At 34.5% G+C, this 19,735-nt stretch overlaps 5 protein-coding genes across 7 annotated transcripts; all 5 read left to right on the plus strand.

The window, feature by feature from the left end:
• Positions 1-1,829: 1,829 nt before the first annotated feature.
• Positions 1,830-4,029, plus strand: LOC105955206 (transcription initiation factor IIE subunit beta). The gene is made up of 5 exons (XM_012978911.2): positions 1,830-1,978; positions 2,438-2,704; positions 2,937-3,068; positions 3,175-3,291; positions 3,375-4,029. Exons 2-5 carry the CDS (start codon positions 2,438-2,440, stop codon positions 3,720-3,722), a joined length of 864 nt encoding a protein of 287 aa, XP_012834365.2. The 5' UTR covers positions 1,830-1,978; the 3' UTR covers positions 3,723-4,029.
• A 213-nt stretch (positions 4,030-4,242) lies between these two features.
• On the plus strand, positions 4,243-8,008 carry LOC105955174 (uncharacterized). 2 transcript variants are annotated; one of them, XM_088824476.1, is made up of 13 exons: positions 4,243-4,557; positions 4,867-4,971; positions 5,047-5,190; positions 5,367-5,483; positions 5,592-5,699; positions 5,793-5,855; positions 5,940-6,066; positions 6,160-6,242; positions 6,333-6,549; positions 6,685-6,812; positions 6,983-7,057; positions 7,180-7,300; positions 7,419-8,008. In XM_088824476.1, the coding sequence occupies exons 1-13, from the start codon at positions 4,465-4,467 to the stop codon at positions 7,523-7,525; spliced, it is 1,488 nt and encodes a 495-aa protein (XP_088680602.1). In that variant the 5' UTR covers positions 4,243-4,464; the 3' UTR covers positions 7,526-8,008. The 2 variants fall into 2 exon arrangements, 1 of the variants encoding a protein (XP_088680602.1); XR_016033979.1 differs by having other exon boundaries at positions 4,312-4,557; positions 7,193-7,300.
• Positions 8,009-8,784: 776 nt separating this feature from the next.
• On the plus strand, positions 8,785-11,106 carry LOC105955207 (Leucine-rich repeat protein kinase family protein). Its single transcript, XM_012978912.2, has 2 exons — positions 8,785-10,237; positions 10,418-11,106. The coding sequence occupies exons 1-2, from the start codon at positions 8,941-8,943 to the stop codon at positions 11,017-11,019; spliced, it is 1,899 nt and encodes a 632-aa protein (XP_012834366.1). The 5' UTR covers positions 8,785-8,940; the 3' UTR covers positions 11,020-11,106.
• A 1,811-nt stretch (positions 11,107-12,917) lies between these two features.
• LOC105955175 (transcription factor bHLH130) lies at positions 12,918-15,312 on the plus strand. Of its 2 annotated transcripts, none has more exons than XR_016033980.1 (6): positions 12,918-13,632; positions 13,968-14,254; positions 14,335-14,511; positions 14,595-14,665; positions 14,745-14,813; positions 15,042-15,312. XR_016033980.1 is itself a non-coding variant. In XM_012978878.2 (6 exons), the coding sequence occupies exons 1-6, from the start codon at positions 13,242-13,244 to the stop codon at positions 15,111-15,113; spliced, it is 1,062 nt and encodes a 353-aa protein (XP_012834332.2). In that variant the 5' UTR covers positions 12,918-13,241; the 3' UTR covers positions 15,114-15,312. The 2 variants fall into 2 exon arrangements, 1 of the variants encoding a protein (XP_012834332.2); XM_012978878.2 differs by having other exon boundaries at positions 14,600-14,665.
• A 2,763-nt stretch (positions 15,313-18,075) lies between these two features.
• On the plus strand, positions 18,076-19,625 carry LOC105955177 (ras-related protein RABA4d). The gene is made up of 2 exons (XM_012978879.2): positions 18,076-18,578; positions 18,981-19,625. Exons 1-2 carry the CDS (start codon positions 18,349-18,351, stop codon positions 19,426-19,428), a joined length of 678 nt encoding a protein of 225 aa, XP_012834333.1. The 5' UTR covers positions 18,076-18,348; the 3' UTR covers positions 19,429-19,625.
• Positions 19,626-19,735: the final 110 nt, after the last annotated feature.

Genomic DNA, 19,735 nt, shown 5'->3' on the forward strand with positions numbered 1-19,735 from the left:
ATGTTAAATGAAAAACACCATTTATCGGTTTTTTCCAACAAATCATGTATGACAAACTCGACCTAGCGACCGTTAGCGAGGGGATTCGAACTTGGGTCAATTGACATTGACATAAACCTACTTGCTCCAATAGCTAGGTCATCATTTACCGGACAAACACCACATCTTGGTGCAGTCAATAAGTTCCGAAATATTAATTTAATTATGGGCTGAAGGCCCACAAATAACTCTTGATTTAAAAACTTCTTATTGGGCCTTTGTAATTTTTAGTTTAGGCCCACATCAAATTTTCGTATGCTGTTGGGCACAAACGACGACGTATCTTTAAATATATATATATATATATATATATATATATATATATATATATATATATATATATATATATATATATATATATATATATATATATATGGGATCACTATTTCAAATACTAACTTTTGCTTACTTGAATACCAAAAAAATAAAAAATAAATAATTAATTGTAAATTACTTTAATGCCCTTAATGAAAATTAAAACCCAAAAAATATTACAAATATTATTTTTCTTTCTTAAATACCAAATAATCAAAAACCTAAAAAAAACATTTCCCTCCTCACTCACAAACCCCTCATCTCCTCCACCTCCTTCTTCTCCCTCCCCAAAAACCCTCCTAAAAAACCTCAAAACAAAAGAAATCAAAACCTTACACAACTTGCAAAATGGCGTCAAATGACAATAGAATAGTAGTTTACGAGCAAGGAGAACCCATTCAAGTATGTATTCACGTATTTTTTGAGCTAAATCATCGATTTTGATTTTTTTTTTTTTTTAAAACTCGCCATGTATTTTCGACACATACAGGTCGAAACTACCCTTATTTTTCGACATGTATGTGTCGAAAACATAACAATTCATATTTTATTAAGTTTCGACACCTAAGTGTCGAATTTTGATACAATTTTCGACACCTAAGTGTCGAAAATAAAAAAAATAAAAAAAAAATAAAAAATAAAAAATTTACACAGATCTAATTCGACAGGTAGCTGTCGAAAATTGGTTGAATATTCGACAGCTAGCTGTCGAAAACTCATTCAAATTTCGACAGCTATCTGTCGAATTATCAAAAATCCCATTTCAAGCTTTCACATTTTTCGACAACTATATGTCGATTTTTGATGAATTTTCGACATCAAGCTGTCGAAAATTCATCAAAAATCGACATATACAGGTCGAAAATTGTGAACGAAGAACCAACCCACGAATCTCAAATCAATGCTCAAATCGACTGAAATTAGATGCACCCATTACTAATTAACGATCATTTTTACCTAAAACAATCAAATCCTAATTACCCATATCAAACAATCAAATCCTAAGTAAATATTAAAGAAAAAAATTCGAAAAAAATTATTACTTGGATGAATGAAACCGGAATGAAGAAGCGGCGGCGGGTTGATAACAATGGACGAAGAAGCGGCGGCGGCGTACGGTGGCATTCGGCGGCGGCGGCGGCGGCGAGGGTTGGAGAGGGTTGGAGGTTTATTTTTTACAACAAAAGGATTTTTTTCTTTTTTTTTTATTTGGTTTTTGATTAGGTAATTTCTAATAAAATTTGATATAATTGATATTTTGTATGAAAGGGTGTTTTTGTAATTTTCTTTTTATTTTGGTATTAAAGTAAGAAAAAACTGATAAATATGTACTCAATTTGGTTTTAAACTTGGTAGTATTCAAGTAAGCAAAAGTTAGTATTTGAAATAGTTGCCCCCATATATATATATATATATGCATATGCATATTAAGGGTTTTTTTTTTTTTTTTTTTTTTTTATTATTATTATTAATGTGATTATCATTGATTGCAATTACATAATTTGTAGCCTATTTCTAGGGTTCTTGTTTCCCCCAATTTAGTTCGAACCCTCCTAGTCCTTACTCCACTTCGTTCCCGTTTCACTGATCAATTTCCACGGAAAACGGCGGCGTATCGTTGGCGGTAAGAATTTATTTTTGAGAATTCTCTGCGGGCGAGTTATTTTCTCTTATATTTGAGAAAGAAGAAGGGTTAATTTTGTTTGTTCTTTGAGGTAAATACACCCCTAGATGAAATCATGGAAGAAAAAAACTTTGACAAATTACTAAATGAACATGAAATTACGTTGCTGGATTTTATTGAAAATAGCAAGAAAAAAGATAAACCCTAATAGTGTTCACGGATTTAATTCACGCCAATTGCTCCTTTTTTTGCTGCGGAAAATTGATTCGTCGTAATCAGTTCAAATTTTCCAGAACCCACTTTGGAATTTAGTAAATATCATTTATTTCATGTTTTTTGATTTAGTAAATTGAATTTTTGAGTTTAATATTGTCAATGCTTTTATCGGTACTTCTGTGAATGATTTGATTCTTCTTACTGAGTTAACTGATTATATAATGAGCTCCAATTGTGTTTTAGATGGCATCACTTCAAGAAAGTTTGTCGAAATTCAAGAAACAGCAAGAGAAATGCCAGTCGACACTTACGAGCATCGCAGCGAAAGCAGAATCGTCTAGGGCCAGGTCTAAATCGATGTCCACAATCACCTCGGCTTCGGCAATTGCAAAGTCTCCTCCAACCCCAGTTAAATTCTCGAACGATACGGAACGGCTTCAGCACATTAATAGCATAAGAAAAGCTCCCGTCGGGGCTCAAATGAAACGTGTCATTGATTTGCTCTTTGAGGTATACTTCTACTTTTTCCTCGTTTCTTACATTCTGTTATACAACATATAAATTATTTCCTTTCAATGGTTTTTGTCCTTTAAGAAAACTCTTTCGTAAAAATATTTCTTTCCGTTTATTGCGCACACCGGAGGTCGTTAAATGATATGGTTAGAACCCCGATTATCGTAATGTAAGAAAAGTATCATGTAGTTGTTTGCGCGTGTAATAAAATGAAATTTCTAATCGACAGAAACGGCAAGCCTTAACTCCCGAGCAAATAAACGAAGCGTGCTACGTGGACATGATTGCGAACAAGGCTGTATTCGACAGTTTAAGGAACAATCCAAAAGTGAGATACGACGGAAAGCGACTCTCTTACAAGGTAATTTAGCTCCTTTGCGTATCTTTGGTGCATAACCCGTTTTCTTCTTCTTGTACATTGTCCGATGAAATATTTATTCTGGTTAATAAAAATAATCTATTCGCAGTCGAAACATGATTTGAAAGACAAGAGCCAACTTCTTGTTCTGATCCGGAAGTTTCCGGAAGGTATTGCTGTTATCGATCTCAAAGACTCGTACCCCACAGTCTTGGAGGATTTACAGGTACCGTTTTTCTCTCGTTACTCTAAAACACTACACTCGGAAAGTAATCTGTTGAATTAATTAATAAAAAAAATATTATGCAGACCTTGAAAGCTTCCGGACAAATTTGGCTTCTATCGAACTACGACTCACAAGAAGACGTAGCCTACCCGAACGATCCGAGGGCTGTGATTAAAGTAGACGATGATCTGAAGCAGTTATTTCGAGGGATTGAACTGCCACGAGATATGCTCGATATGGAGAGGGATTTACAGAAGAATGGGATGAAACCCGCCACCGACACTGCCAGGAGGAGGGCAATGGCGGATCTTCACGGCGTGCCACCTAAGCCGAAGACAAAGAAGAAGAAGAATGAGATTAGCAAGAGGACTAAGCTTACGAATTCTCACCTTCCGGAACTTTTCAAACACCTGAACGTGCCTGGTTCGTGAGGGCCGATGAAGCTGCATTTGTTTAAGAAATACGAGTTTAGGTTGGATTTAGATGTCGTAGTATTCGATTAGTTAAAGAGAACTTTGCTTTTAGGACTTACTTTTTGGGAGGTGGGATTGCTTTTTTTTTTTTTTTTTTTTTCCTCCATTGTTCTTGGTTCAGGAAATGTTATGTATTATGCTCTAGCCAACTGGTGTGCAATTATATTAGTGAAGAAATTGTCTTGTTTGGCTAGCAATTAGCATGTTGACTGTATTCCTATAGATTAATAATTTTCTTTTTAATAAGAAATTGAGTATTGTTAAATTATAGATGATGTTGAAAAATTACATTTTAGGTGAATGATAAACAAATTTTCTCAGTACATTAGAACCTCGATAAATTTATAATCTTCTGGACCCAACTCGGTAAAAATGTATTAAATTATTAGTTCGATAATTTTCGCTTACGTAATAATAATCTTCTGGTCCCAACTCGGTAAAAATGTATTAAATTATTAGTTCGATAATTTAATATTTCGTGAAATTAAAATAATTGTCAATGAGGATTAACTGTTTTAAAAATAACAAATAAAGAAAATAGAAAAATGAATAAATACTGAAATAGCAAGGTGAAATGGTCGAAGGAACAACACAATTAAGCGCCAATTGAAGCCTCTCTCTCTCTCTCTCTCTCTCTCTCTCTCTCTCTCTCTCTCTCTCTCTCTTCATTAAGGCAGTATTTCTTGTTTTCCCCATTTTAATGTTGAACAGCTCTGTGCTAAAGAGGGGGGAATTATGCCTGAAGATTGAATCTTGCCTTCCCAAACAAGACCTAAAAGGCCAATCGGTTGCTGTAAGTTACTCCCTTTTATACACTGTTCATTCCCAACTTTTTTTTTTTGTACTTAATTTTGATTTTTTTTTGTTTTGGAATAATGGGCAATTTTAGGGTTTCTTCAGCTGTTTCGATTTTAGGTCAAATGTCGCCCAAAAGCTCTAATTTTATATAATACTGGTTATTTTTGAATAGTGAACTACTGATCATTTCCCGCGTTTTCAAGGGCAATTGGTGGGAGATTCAATTTATTAATTCGAATGTTTATTTATGCGCAAAATAATTCATGATTAAATTTTTAATTGAAATCTGCTAATTACATTGTAGATTATAGGGTTGGGAAAATCTGGGATTTCTGCAGCAAAACTTGCTCTTGCTAGAGGTGCTTCAGTTGTAGCCCTTGACCAGAATGAAACATTAAGACCACTCGTGGTACGCATATTTAAATACGTCGATTTTTTTTTTTTTGCCTTTCTAGTTCTTGATGTCGGTGTACGCGTATTGCAGGACGACGTTTTAAATGGCAAAGATGGTAATTTAGAGACAATTTTAGGTTGCTTTGACAATGAGCTACTTTTAGTGGCAGATCAGATAGTCGTTTCGCCCGGAATTCCTCTTGAAAATTACGGTCTGGCATCTCTGTTACAATCTGTAAGTTCGAGTTTCATCGTCTCAATATATATATATATATATATATATATATATATATATATATATATATATATATATATATATATATATATATATATATATATATATATATATATTAAAATTCGGAAGGTCGTTTCGAATTAACGAATGTTGAAATTCGACCCACTTAAATTTAGGGAAAGCGTGTGGTTTCCGAGTTGGAGTTTGCTGCACAAGTTCTACCAGAGTGCACAAAGGTTTTAGCCGTCACTGGAACTAACGGAAAATCTACTGTAGTCACTTTCGCTGGACAGGTTTACCCTTTTCGTTTTTCTCTGGTTGTATATTTTTCGTGCGAAATATATTCTTTGTAGTAAAGTAATTCAATTTTTTATATTGTTATAAAATAACCCGGGATGTAGATACTCAGCCATTTGAACATCGAAACATTCGTCGGTGGAAACCTCGGTCTTCCTCTCTCAGAAGCCGCTCTCCAAAGCTTTGAATCGCCATCTCGAAAACCATTTCAGGCAAAACATATTCATCTTACTTTCATTAATTTCATAAGTGACTATTTTTTTGGAATTTGATGAATTTTGTACGGATTATTTGCATTTTGCTAGGTTGCTGTGGTGGAAGTAAGCAGTTATCAGCTAGAAATTCCGAGCATAAACTTCGTCCCTTCTGTAAGAAAACCTCATTTCGGTTTTTCAAACTTCTGTAATTATAATTATTACATTATAACCCGAGCATGACTTTGTTTCGTTTAGGTGGCTGTAATATTGAATCTCACCCCCGATCACCTTGAAAGACACAAGTCTATGACAAATTATGCCACGATCAAGTCCCGTATTTTTTCCCACATGACCGACAGAAAAATCGCCATTCTTCCCACAGGTATAAAATCAGTCCCGTTATTAGCCGTTTCACTTTCTAAACAATCCCAATATTTTTAATTTTTTTTTTTCGTAATGTAATATCCCTTTGTAGGAAATCCATTTCTAAACGAGGCAATTGCATGCCATGCAAACGAATGTAATTATGCTTGGATAGGTACTTATCCCGGTCTTCAAGTAAGACGACTTACATTTTTTGGTGCAGTTTTTGCATTTATGTAAATACGTATAATGATAATTTGCTCGTTTTCTTGACAAAACAAAAAGGTTGATTTGGAGGGGAAGATTGCCTACTTTAGAACTCCTACAATTGGGCTTGTCTCGGAATTACCATTGGGTGCATTGACTGCCATTGGAACACATAATTACTATAATGCCGCAATTGCAGCATTATCCGTTATCGGACTGGATATTGGAATCGATAGTGAAGCTGTCCGTTCAACTATTGATAAATTGAAAGCTCCACCTCACAGAATGCAAATCGGTGAGTAGCGTATAATCTTTTAAATACGCGTAATTATTACAGGTAATACCAAACTACGCCCTTTATCTTTAACTTTTTACTGATCGATTTTATAATTTTATTTTTTCATTAGTTTTAGTAATATCCGTGTTGCAGTTCACAAAGATAGTCGTGGAGTAACGTGGGTGGATGACAGCAAGGCAACTAATGTCGAAGCAACATATGCTGGACTTATGGGCATCAAAGAACAGAAGTCGATAGTTTTACTCGGTGGCCTCGCTAAGGTTAAATTACCATTTTGCCCCTCGTTAATATATTCTCTCGCATTACCATAATTTTTTTTAATAACCTCATAATAAGGATAAGCTCATAAAACTTGATTTTTTTTATAGCCTCAAAGAACAGAAGTCGAGGCCTGATTTTATTTAATGTTTTTAATTGCTAAATTTTATAGGTTTCGGAAATACAAGGTTGTAATGGTTTTGAGCAGCTGATAGAACCCTTGAAGTACCATAGAGGTGTTGTCACTGTAAGTAAATTGCTCGTGATTTTGAGAAACGCAATTTTTTTATTTTACGGGGTTTCATATTTCAATTTATTTTCTCCATCAAGAAAAAAAAAACTCACATGTTTTTTCATGATTATACGAAGTTCGGTTCTTCAGGTACGATGATTCAAGATACGCTATCGTCGCATGGTCTAAGTATACCTTGTTTACGGGCAAACAATCTGAAGGATGCCGTGAGATTAGCCACAAATATGGCAAAAACCGGTAAAATCAATAGTCGTAATTTTGATTAGTGTTATTTACTAATCGTTTAATTAGGAATTTGTACAATATATTCTAAATATTTGGAAGTATTTTATGTTTTTATTGTTTTCGAATGTAGGTGATGCCATTGTATTGAGTCCGGGGTGCGCTAGTTTCGACGAGTTCAAAAACTTCGAGCACAGAGGAAAGTTCTTCCAGGAGCTTGCTCTACAGAAACTTGGCTGAATTCCACTGGATTTTCTTTTATTTAATTATAAAATGATTTTAAAAAAATTGAATTTATTTTTTTAATTTTTTATTTATTGCTTTCAGCAAGTTTCTTTTTTGTTCATTACATTGTCCTTTCCGCTGGATTTTTTTGAATCTCTCTGAAGTTACCAAAACACCCCTGTAGGGTATAAGTGGATTCTGTGAAAAGCCGAATATTTAGCATGTGATCTTGGCTGCATCTTTTTCCGACACCATTTGTCCGGAAAGTTGACACATCTTTTCTATTTTGCAGACAGGTCCTCCCACTCTTCTTTAATTACCAAAAGGTCCAAGTAAAGAGTACTATTCATGGTGTGCTACATCCACAAGTCCAAAGGACAAAAACAAATTACCACCAATTATTTTTTATGTACTTATTATGTAGACAAGACTTCTCGTGTTTATATTGGCTTCTATTTGTTTGAATAAATTTAGTAATATTTTAAATTAATTACACTATACACTTGTTTTTTTTTTTTTAATATTCTTTTCAATTATTGCATTTTAAAAAGTTGAAATACTTTTATCATTTTTTTATTATACTATTTTAAATATTTGAATAAGTTGTAAGGGAGTAGTATGAAAGATAAATCACGACCACTCCCGATAATGTCAAATCACAAAAAAAGACCTTGTGCAACTGCAATAGAATCTTCTATAATTCGTGGAATATTCCCTAATGTGTACTCGTTTTGTGCAAAAATGTAGTTTCAGATGCACCACAATCTTATATTTACACATCAAGAGACACAATTTATGATCATTTTGTTTTAAAACGTGGAGCTATAATGAGGTAAAACGGGTACATGCTGGAGAATACTTCACGTAATCCAGACGATTTCACTAAATATGACATCGCAAGGGTGAATGTGTAAGAAAATTTATAGTTGAGGGGTAATTGTAAATACACAAATATGAAATATTTTTTTTTCGTAATTTTACCTTACCTCAGGGGCTGATCGTAATTTATCTTGAAATTTTGAAGAACAAAATCCAAATGTGTACTACTCTAATCTAATCACACGAGAAAATGACAGTGCTCTTGGTTTAAAGCCTGTTTCAGACAACAAATCAAAGATGCACATTTTATCCACATCTCCTCAACCTAAATAAAAAATAATAAAATATATTATTTAATACACATAGATTTATATTATTTTAAATATATAACAAAAAACAAAGAACCACATCCCAACAACATTAATAAATTCCACTCCCTCAAGTAAAATTACACTAGTCAAACAAAATTCAAACTCAACACCCCCAAATTAATTACACCACCACTTAATTAATAAATAAACCTCGAAAAACTCTTTAATTCAAATTGAAACACAAAAAATCTCTCTTCATCTTCACACACACACTCTTTCTGCAACTCATTTCTTCCTTGCATGCATTTGATAAAGATTGGATTTTTACTCACAAAAAACAAAAAAATGAACCACCGGAGCTTCGAATACGGTCTCATTCAGTTATTTTACTTCATTTCTCTCTCTTCGTCGCTGAATTTAGACGGTTTCTCTCTCTTAGCTCTCAAAGCATCCATTACAAAAGACCCAACCCAAGCTCTGATTTCCTGGTCCGACTCCGATTCAACTCCGTGCAGTTGGGCTGGAATCACCTGCGATCGCACCCACAGTAGTAGGGTCATCTCCATTTCACTCCCCAACAAGAATCTCACCGGCTACATCCCATCAGAAATTAGTGCGCTCGCTTTTCTCACTTCTCTTGATCTTTCACACAACTCTTTCGGTGGACCGCTGCCGCACCAGATCACCGCCCTCCAAACCCTAGTTCATCTAGATGTGTCTTCCAATAATCTCAACGGCTCACTCCCTGAAAGCTTAAGCAGTTTGACCCATTTGACCGGGACTCTGAATCTTTCGTTTAACGCATTTTCCGGCGAGATTCCGGCGAGTTTTGGCCGGTTTCCGGTGATGGTCAGCCTTGACCTCCGGTGTAATAACCTCACCGGAAAAATTCCTCAGGTGGAGTCGCTGTTGAACCAGGGGCCAACTGCATTTTCTGGGAACCCTTTTCTTTGTGGGTTTCCGTTAAGCAAAGTGTGTGAAGTTCAAGAAGATGAAAATCCAAGATTCTTGAATATTCCTCAAAAGCCTGTTAATGCAGGGGTGCCCTCAAATGGGGTTGTGGAGAATAATAAAAAAATAAATGGGGGTCCATTGACAATTTCTGTGATTTCAGGGGTTTGTTTGGTAATTGGGGTGATGTTTGTTTCGGTTTGGGTGATCAAGAAAAGATGGAAGATTGAAAAAAAGTTGGGTAAGGAAAATGTGAGCTCGGAGGAGGTGGTGGTGGTGGTGAGGAGTTGTGAGGAAGGGCAAAAGGGTAAATTTGTTGTTATGGATGAAGGGTTTGCTTTGGAGTTGGAGGATTTGTTGAGGGCGTCGGCTTATGTCGTCGGAAAAAGTAGGAGTGGGATAGTGTACAAGGTGGTGGTTGGTGGTGGTGGAAGGGCGGTGAGCGGTCCGGTGGTGGTTGCGGTGAGGCGGATGAGCGAGGGTGATGTGGCGTGGCGGCTTAAGGAGTTCGAGGCTGAGATGGAGGCCATCGGTAAGGTTCAACACCCCAACATTGTGAGGTTAAGGGCTTATTACTACGCTAGCGACGAAAAATTGGTGATTTCCGATTTCGTTCGGAACGGGAGCTTGTACAATGCATTGCATGGTAAGAATTTGCTTAATTTGTTCCCACCTTGTTAATTGGTTGATTTTCATTTTCATTTTCGTAATTTGTCTAATTATTATACGATGTTTAGAATTCGGCATCTAATTTCAAGAAGACGTTGTGCTTAAGAAGATTCTTTATAAGTTTTTTCGAGATTTAATTACTTGAGTGGTGGTGCAGGTGGACCGGGGAACACCTTGCCTTCATCACTATCATGGTCCGAAAGGCTAAAAATTGCTCAAGAAAGCGCAAAAGCCCTAACGCACATCCACGAGTGGGGCCCGAAAAAATACGTCCACGGGAAAATAAAATCGTCGAAAATCCTCCTCGACGACAACCTAAAACCCTACATCTCCGGTTTTGGACTATCCCGCCTTGATCCGAAGCAAATTCCGAACCAAGGTATCGTGGGCCCCACCAAAAGCTCACTCCTCGCCTACGTGGCGCCCGAAGCTCGAGCCGCGGGGTCGAGGCTCACACAGAAATGCGATGTCTATTCTTTTGGTATCTTGCTTCTAGAAATGCTCACCGGTCAACTCCCGGTCAACTACAAGAACGACGGTGGTGATTGTAAGGGGATCGAGGGATTGGTGAGGAAAGCGTTTAGTGAGAAAAGACCTTTGTCGGAGATTATAGACCCGTCTCTATTGCATGAAGCTCGTGCGAAGAAACAAGTTGTTGCTACGTTTTATGTTGCGTTGAATTGTACGGAATTCGATCCGGAATTGAGGCCGAAGATGAGGTCTGTTTCCGATAATCTTGATCGAATCAAACTGCAATGAACGAGCTAGCTAGGTATAATGAAAATGAATTAGATGTGTTATGTTGTTAATTTAGAAATAGAATCTATAAAATGGTGGGATTTGTAAGATTATGATTTTTTTTTTCTTTTTCTTTTTTCTCGAATAATTTCTATGATTTAATTTTAAAGAGCAATAAATTCGGAATGCGCAAATAAATTTGAAGAAAATTCAAAAACAAAAAATGAGTGTATATGGATAAAATCCCAATTGTAATTTCAACGAATTTGTTGGGTAAATTACAAACACCCCCCTGAGGTATGACCAAATTACAAAAACACCCCTCTTGTTTGGATAATTACAACCACCCCCCTCAACTCATCAAATTTAGTGGAATCTTCGAGATTATATGGAATATTATCACTTTTGTACCCGTTTTATCTCATTCAAACTTTACATTATGAAGCAAGATGACCATAATATGTGATTTTTAGCTTGTACATATCAGTTTGTGGTGCATCGAAAACTGTATTTTTTACACAAAGAGTACAAACTAGAGCACATTTCACGGAATCTAGATGACTATGTTGAATTTGGCACCATAAAGGTAAGAAAAAATCATAGTTGAGGGGGGTAAATGTAATTATCCAAACAAGAGGGGGTTTTTTGTAATTTAACCATACCTCAGGGGGTGTTTGTAATTTACCCCGAATTTGTTTTATTAAAAATTGAAAAATTTAATCAAAATAGAAAAAAATCAAAAAATTATCATAAATGAAAAGATGATAAGTTGTCTGCCTCCATATATTCGATCAACAAGAATTTATGTTTCCTTATCCAAATTACAATTATTGGGCATCTAATTCGAATTGTATAACTCTCAACTGTTACACGTTTCAATTTTATTTTATTTTAATTTTTTTCAATTTTAATTTTATTATTATCTTAGATTAGTATTTACATGAAAAAAAAAATGAAGAATATGGTATCAAATTCTAATCCAATAAAAAGCTTCAAGTACAAGCAATTGACATATAATTGTTCTGTCTCACTTATTACGTATGTCTCGATCGTACTTTGCACCAACTTACATTCTCGGAATAATTTTAATTTTATCCCTCCGATCCGGAGTTGTCCTAATACTATTCCAATTTAATGCCTTATCTACTTGAATTGAATCTCACCAGATTCGTAAATACTAATCCACATATTCTGCTAATTAATTCATGTTCTTTAATTATATTCTTTGTTCTATTTGTTCTCCAACCAATATTAAAATTCAATATCTTCTAAATAAATTGTCAATGCCATTTCTCTATTATTTGAATTATTCGAATAAATTGGCAAAATTGGGTGGAGTGAGTGATGTCATGGTCTGCAGTGGGGGACTGATTTCCACAGTGTTTGTGAATCTGATGCGCAGTTATATTATAATTATTTTCTTATTTTAAAAAAAAATTATTATTTTTTGTCGTGGCTGTTTTTTTTTTTCCGAAATTGTGGAAATGCTACACCGAGTCACATACACTGGGTAAGTTTTAACCATTGATGTGTTTAAATAACCATCACTAAGCACACATAGTGTGTTTGATTATGTGCCGATCAACAGTTAATTATTGTAAAAACAAAACCATATTTAATTCAAATATTACTAAGAAAAAACATTACCAAGTACAAAGAAAACCCTATTCTTTTTTTTACATTAAAGTGGGAATTTGAAGGAAAAAAATATATAAACTTTCATATAAATAATATGCACTTAATTTCTATATAGGTTCAATTTAATTCAAGAAACTTAATTCCCACTTGCATATAATATAAATCAAAATAAAAACGTGTAGCAACATCAGAAGTGTCACTCTGTACTTAGATATTTTTTGTTTATTAATAATCCTCTGAAATTTCCCTAAAATGGCAAATATTTTGTACCATACTTCCACCTCCCATAATACCTCAAAGAAGAAAAAAACTATAAAGTAAAAAAAGCCTGCAAATAAAACCTCATTTACCAATTTGCTTCCTAAATCAAAAAAAAAAAAAAAAAGAAAACCCTAGTGAGAGTAATCAAGAAAATTCTATCAAGACTCAGATCTTTTGTTTTTCTTGCTTCAAGAACAAGATTTCTTCAACCCCAACTGCTTAAATAACAAGCTTGTTTCCAGTTTCCTTGTCACAAAGACTTACCAAAAAAAAAAAAGTTTTTTTTTTTTTAATTTTTATTTATTTGAATTTATTCGGAAGCATTGTTATCAACTGTGAATTCGATGCCTAATAATATATTTGCCACCATAAATCCAAACCCTAGAGGAGAACACCACCACTTTCCATTAATGGAATCCCAAAATAATTCTGGGCTGCTGAGATTTAGGTCTGCTCCCACTTCTTTTCTTGCAGATTTGGCTGAAAAGAGTGCTCATGTAATGGATATTAATATTGATGATAATAATAGTTGTAATAAGGGTGTTTCTGGTAATTATACTAGATTTCCTGCTGCCATGAATTCACAGCTGCCACCTCAGTATCCAAGGCATCAAAGTGGCGGCGGCGGCGGTGGTGGTGAATTAGGGTCTTTGTCGGTGGGTGGTGGTGGTGGTGGTGGTGGATTTGGTCTTGTCAGGCAGAATAGCTCACCTGCTGGATTGCTCTCTCAAAATGGTATTTTTTTTATTGTTATTTTATTTAAAAAAAAAATCAATTTATTTGTAGTGATTAATTTGCCAACTTTTTTTTCTCAATTCAGTAGTGTAATAAATTTTGGTTCCCTTTTTAGTATGTGTCTATTGAATTCTGTAGTGATTCTTAGTTTTTGGCTATTTAATTTAATTTAATTATATTAGTTTGCTAGATTTTGTTCTTCCCCTATTTTATTTCTAAAGGAATATCAAGATGTTAAAAAAAAAATCAAGAAACTCTCTTTTTGTTTATCTTGATTTTTGAAACTTTGCGATTTCGAAATGTATTTCTTACGATAAATGATCGGCAAATTACAGGCTACGCCGGGGTAAGAAATCACACGAACTTCCCATCTGTGACGTCGTCGTCGTCATCTTCCTTGGGATTATTGTCTCGAATCAAAGAGGTCGAAAACGAACACGGCGGGCCCCACAGCCCACATTACACAAAGGTGGGAAATAGCGGTGGTGACAATTTATTTTCCACTACTTCTGGATTCCCATTTGCTTCTTGGAACGACTCTTCGTATTTTGCAGAAACGAACTTCACTAGTGGCATCAAAACGGAGGTGGATAACGATCCCAAGCCTATTTTTATTACCGAGGTAAAATAAATTATTTTTTAAATAATTAAATGTAATCTATGACATATTTATTGATTGGATTATTTGTGTTAAAAAAACAGAATGAAGAGCTTATAAGAAATAGGCCGTATAGTTTGTCGCACCACTTAAGCCTACCCAAGACTAATTCGTCGGAAATTGCGAATATGGAGAAGCTGTTAATGCTTCAAGATTCCGTTCCGTGCAAGATTCGCGCAAAGCGCGGCTGTGCTACTCATCCACGGAGTATTGCCGAGAGGGTAAAATCGTCAATTTAACTAGTTCGTAATTTTATTTTGAATAGCGAGGCAAGCACTACTAATTGGAATAGTTTATGGTATAGTACAGGTGAGAAGAACTAGAATCAGTGAAAGAATGAGGAAATTGCAGGAGCTTGTTCCAAACATGGATAAGGTATATATATATATATATATATAATAAAGAAATTTAAATGTTTCTTGAAAATTAAGGTTTATTGCTTTGGCATATGCAGCAAACCAACACAGCAGATATGTTAGATTTGGCTGTGGACTACATTAAAAGCCTACAAAAACAGTACAAGGTATGTATATAAGTGAACCTCGATAAATTAATATACTCGCTTAAATAATAATTTATGCCGGTCCCGAGTTAGTAAAAATGTATTAAATTACTAACTCGATAATTTAATATTTCGCTAAATTAATAGAATTTTGCTAGTCCCGACTGTATTAATTTATAGATGTTGGATTCTTTTTTTTATGTTTTTTGTGGAATTAATTGATTATTTTTCTCGTTAATGAAAACGCAGATACTTGGCGATAATCGAGCAAATTGCAAATGCTCGGCTTCTCAAAAGGCAATATTAAACCAAACACATTGATCGACTTCTCGCGCCCGTGATCGAGAAAATTCGAGGAGAAGAAGAAGAAGATATTAGTTACTTTAGGATATGTATATCCATCTGTATAGGGGGTGTGAACAATTAATTACATTTTCTTATTGTATGGAAGAATATAGTTCATAATTATTATTAATTAATTATATTATTATCTAGTTAAAAGACTACGTCGTATTTATAATATTTTTTGTTTTATTTTATTTTAGATATTTATTTGGGCCTACCTAAAATCATTATTTCACTTATACTGAGTTTTGAAATTGGCCCACCAAAGATGCTGATGTTTGGAATTTGTTATGTATCTTATATCGATATATATATATATATATATATATATATATATATATATATATATATATATATATATATATATATATATTAATATAATAATGTATATTTATAATATGTTGCCCATCATCTGTCACACCTCCCAACATCCTTTGATAACATTTATTACTATTTGTCTAGATCATGAAGAAAAAAAAAACAATTATTTATTAAATTATTCAGTAAACGAAATATACACTTAATATTTATTATTTAATTATTAATTTTATTAAATATAAATTGATAATTTTAAATTCGTAACATATAATACATATAATTTGTTTATCTATTTAAAGTGAAGGAAAAAGTGTGACAACTTGTTGAAAAAATGGCATGAGTGAAAATGATTTGGATTTACTCAAAAAAAAAAAAAAGATAAATGATTTGAGATAAATATAAAATAAAATAACAATAATAAATTGAAAAGGAGAATTGGTCAAAATAAAAATGATTATAGAGATGAAAAAAGTAGTGGTAGAGGAGAAAATTGGACCACTTTAATTGAATGAATTGGGCTTGTTAGTTAGTTACACGGGCTTCCTCATCTTACACGAGTGAGTTCACGTGCTTTCTACTCTTGCCCGAAAAATATCTATTACTAAACGACACCGTTTTAGATTTTGGTTACGAATTTACTCGTTAGTTATTAATTACTAGTTATATTATATATAACTACCTCTATTCAAATAGTCTCGATGTCATTTATATATCATTTCAGATTAAGATACTTATCAAAATGTAAATTTTAATAGGGGAAATTAGCTCCTATTCCCTTAGAAGTATTTTTTATAGCTAACAATACACGTGATTTTTTGTTATTTGTTGAAGGCTCTTATTAAGAGCTTACTTAAAGAGTGTAGACTAAGTATCACGAATAGAGCTTAGTTATAGAGTTTAGTGAGATCTTAGTTACTGAGCTTAGTTATGTTCAGTGGTCATATACCATGGAATAATTACCCATTTGCAATGATATATCTTTCAGATTTTGTATGTAACCAAATTGAATAAACAAAATACGATTTTTTAAACAACAATTGTGCGTGGATGTGATTATATGTGCATGTGTTAGTGTGTGAGTGCGCATGCGTTACTCTGTGTGGTGTGTGGCTGGCATGGAAGATCAATTTCGATGATGGCATCGACGAGATGGGGGAGTGGAGCATATATGTAGGTTGCGGGTAAAATGAATAGAATAATATAGTGGAGAGGCTATGGATAAAGAAATTTGAACAAAATGTCAAATTTCATTGTCCTAATTTAAAAGATTATTTGTGTCAATTTAACAAATTAACCATTTTAATAACCCATAAAATTATCTTATCAATGCTATGCTAATCTTTAATCTCTCATACAAGATTTCATTTTGATTTTTTAAATGTGTATTTAATAAGGTCAATTAAGAAAACATAATATTAAACTTGTAGTAGGGATCATTATTAATGAGCAGCCCGAAACTAGTTAATCAAACGGGACTCATGGCCCATGGGAGCCTGTTCTTCATTAGCCCACCCGTTCTCGAGCTATTTAAATTTATTTATTTATAACAATATAAAATAAAAGAAAAAAATACAGTTTTTGTCCCTCAAGTTTGCACCGATTTTACATTTGGTCCCTATATTCACAAAAAATACATGTAGTCCTTTATGTTGCAAAAGTTCAACACTTTTAGTCATTTCCATCAATTTCCGGATAAAAATAACAAAATCAAGCATGTGCCGACCACTGCCTTAACTAACGGACTAATGGTATATTGACGAAAATGACAAAAAAAAATATTAGGGTCCATTTGGATGGAGGGATTTGGGGAGGGATTTGATTTGGGGAATGGATTTGAAATGACTCCAATTTTGGAGTCATTTGAAATCCATCACTATTGCTCCAAAATCAACTAAAAATGAGGGGTGAGGATTTGAAATCCATCTCCAAATCCCTCAATCCAAACAAGTCGGAGGGATTTGTTATTATGGATTTGAAATCCCTCCCCCAAATCCCCCCATCCAAATGCACCCTTAAATTATTGGAACATGATAGACCAAATGTGGTTTTTGTGAAGATGAGGGACCAAATATGAAATTGGTGCAAACTTGAGAGAGGAAAATATAATTTCCTCTAAAATAAAAAATATATTTTTTTTGGAAAATTCTAAAATAAAATATTGTAATATCATAAATTCGGGGAAAATATAGTTTTCATCTCTCAAGTTTGCACAAATTTCATATTTGGTCCTCAATGTTCACAAAAAATACATTTAGTCCCACATATTACGATAACTTAACAATTTTGGTCATTTCCATCAATTTACCCTTAGACCGTCAGAGAAAGGCACGGGCTTGATTCCATTAGTGTTATCGGAAATTTGACTGAAAGGACTAAAAGTGTTGAACTTTTAAAACATGAAGGACCAAATGTGTTTCTTGTAAACATGGGAGACCAAATGTGAAATTGGTGCAAACTTGAGGGATGAAAACTGTATTTTTATAAATAGATATATGAAAAAAAGAGGAAAAAACAAATAAAATACTTTTCTCAACTGAAAAACCGTTAATGGGTCCCGCACTTACCGTTACCTCTGCTCCTTCCTTCTCTTCGTTCCAATTCACCGACATTCTTCTTTCACAAATTTCCCCAGATTGAAAATCTGATCCGAACCCTAATTCCAATTTCCAACCCAGATTTAGATTCTCTCTTCTTTCTGCCCAACAATTCATTCATGCATTTCCAGCTTTCTTCAATATGGATGAAATTTCTGCACAAGGGTCATTTCGCAGTCTGCAAATGATCCATTAATTAACAAGAAAAAAAAAATCATATTTTGGAAGATTTTATGCTGCAAAATTGGCGGATTTGAAGAAAATTAAAGAAAGAAGAGCGATTGGTTGCGAGTGACGAGATGTCTAATTTGTATGGTGGGGATTTCAATCAGAAGATCGATTATGTGTTTAAGGTCGTTTTAATCGGAGATTCTGCCGTCGGAAAATCCCAATTGCTCGCTAGGTTTGCTCGTAACGAATTCAGCCTCGAATCGAAGGCCACCATCGGTGTCGAATTTCAGACCAAAACTCTCCTCATTGATCACAAAACTGTCAAGGCTCAGATTTGGGACACTGCTGGTCAAGAAAGGTTTGACCGCCCCCCCCCCCCCCCCCCCCCCCCCCCCCCCCCTCCTTTTTTTCTCCATAATTACGATATTCGTTTTTTATTTCGTCGTTGTTTGTCGGTTTCAGCTAATGGATTTTGGGTGAATAAAAGTTTATCTCATGAGTTGATCAATCAATATGTTAGTATCTAGGGATCGAATTATCGAATATTTGAAGCTAATTTTCGAGTCGATGGTAATTTTGATTGGACAATGTACGAGTGTTCGAATACGCGTTTTCAATGTATATTTTGATTTGAAAAGGGTCATATTATCTGGATTATGGGTGAATGAATATATAAATATTATCTGCAGTTGCTTTCCCTGCAATTGCCTACAGTTCGACCTACACTTTCCAATTTTTTTTAATCTCGTTTTATTGGTAGGTACCGGGCGGTGACGAGTGCTTATTACAGAGGTGCAGTGGGTGCAATGTTGGTCTACGACATGACAAAGCGTCAGTCTTTCGACCACATGGCCAGGTGGCTAGAGGAGCTGAGAGGCCACGCAGACAAGAACATAGTCATAATGCTTATAGGCAACAAGTCCGATTTAGGTACGCTTAGAGCTGTTCCGACGGAAGATGCTCAAGAATTTGCCGAACGAGAAAATCTCTATTTCATGGAAACATCTGCGCTCCAGGCGACAAATGTCGAGAGTGCCTTTATGACAATCCTGACGGAAATTTATCGGATTGTGAGTAAGAAGACTTTAGTTGCGGGTGACGGGTCGGATTATTCGAAGTCCACTTCTCTTAAGGGTACGCGGATCATTGTTCCGGGTCAGGATTCTGACCCGAATGCTAAAAAGGGCGGGTGTTGCATAGGCTCGTGATTCTTAGTTTTTTTTTTTTTTTTTTTTTTATTTTTTATAATTAATTGTGAACTTCTTCACTTATGAATTCTACTCTGTTATATTATGTTTTGGACTGAATCTTGTGATTGTAGAAGTAGAGTAGTAATTTTTGTTATTATTTTATTTTGGAAAGCAATATATGAATGGGTGATTATGAAATGGTTTCTTGTAGCAAATGTAGGTAGTTCTGAATTAGGGTCTGCGAGATGCTGCACCCGATGAAATACTCTCGGGTGATTTTAAACCGTAGATCAGTAGATCTATGGTAAAAAATCACCGGATGCAT

This window comes from Erythranthe guttata, chromosome 10, assembly GCF_056151865.1.
Source record: "Erythranthe guttata isolate IM_541 chromosome 10, IM_541, whole genome shotgun sequence".
Classification (NCBI taxonomy): domain Eukaryota; kingdom Viridiplantae; phylum Streptophyta; class Magnoliopsida; order Lamiales; family Phrymaceae; genus Erythranthe; species Erythranthe guttata.

Coding starts and splice junctions, on each gene's coding strand:
- LOC105955206 (XM_012978911.2), top strand. CDS start 2,438: ATGGCATCACTTCAAGAAAGTTTGTCGAAATTCAAGAAACAGCAAGAG. Junction 2,705..2,936: donor TCATTGATTTGCTCTTTGAG/GTATACTTCTAC, acceptor TCTAATCGACAG/AAACGGCAAGCCTTAACTCC. Junction 3,069..3,174: donor GAAAGCGACTCTCTTACAAG/GTAATTTAGCTC, acceptor ATCTATTCGCAG/TCGAAACATGATTTGAAAGA.
- LOC105955174 (XM_088824476.1), top strand. CDS start 4,465: ATGTTGAACAGCTCTGTGCTAAAGAGGGGGGAATTATGCCTGAAGATT. Junction 5,856..5,939: donor GCATAAACTTCGTCCCTTCT/GTAAGAAAACCT, acceptor TGTTTCGTTTAG/GTGGCTGTAATATTGAATCT. Junction 7,058..7,179: donor ACCATAGAGGTGTTGTCACT/GTAAGTAAATTG, acceptor GATTATACGAAG/TTCGGTTCTTCAGGTACGAT.
- LOC105955207 (XM_012978912.2), top strand. CDS start 8,941: ATGCATTTGATAAAGATTGGATTTTTACTCACAAAAAACAAAAAAATG. Junction 10,238..10,417: donor CTTGTACAATGCATTGCATG/GTAAGAATTTGC, acceptor GTGGTGGTGCAG/GTGGACCGGGGAACACCTTG.
- LOC105955175 (XM_012978878.2), top strand. CDS start 13,242: ATGCCTAATAATATATTTGCCACCATAAATCCAAACCCTAGAGGAGAA. Junction 13,633..13,967: donor TGGATTGCTCTCTCAAAATG/GTATTTTTTTTA, acceptor GGCAAATTACAG/GCTACGCCGGGGTAAGAAAT. Junction 14,512..14,599: donor CACGGAGTATTGCCGAGAGG/GTAAAATCGTCA, acceptor GGTATAGTACAG/GTGAGAAGAACTAGAATCAG.
- LOC105955177 (XM_012978879.2), top strand. CDS start 18,349: ATGTCTAATTTGTATGGTGGGGATTTCAATCAGAAGATCGATTATGTG. Junction 18,579..18,980: donor GACACTGCTGGTCAAGAAAG/GTTTGACCGCCC, acceptor TTTTATTGGTAG/GTACCGGGCGGTGACGAGTG.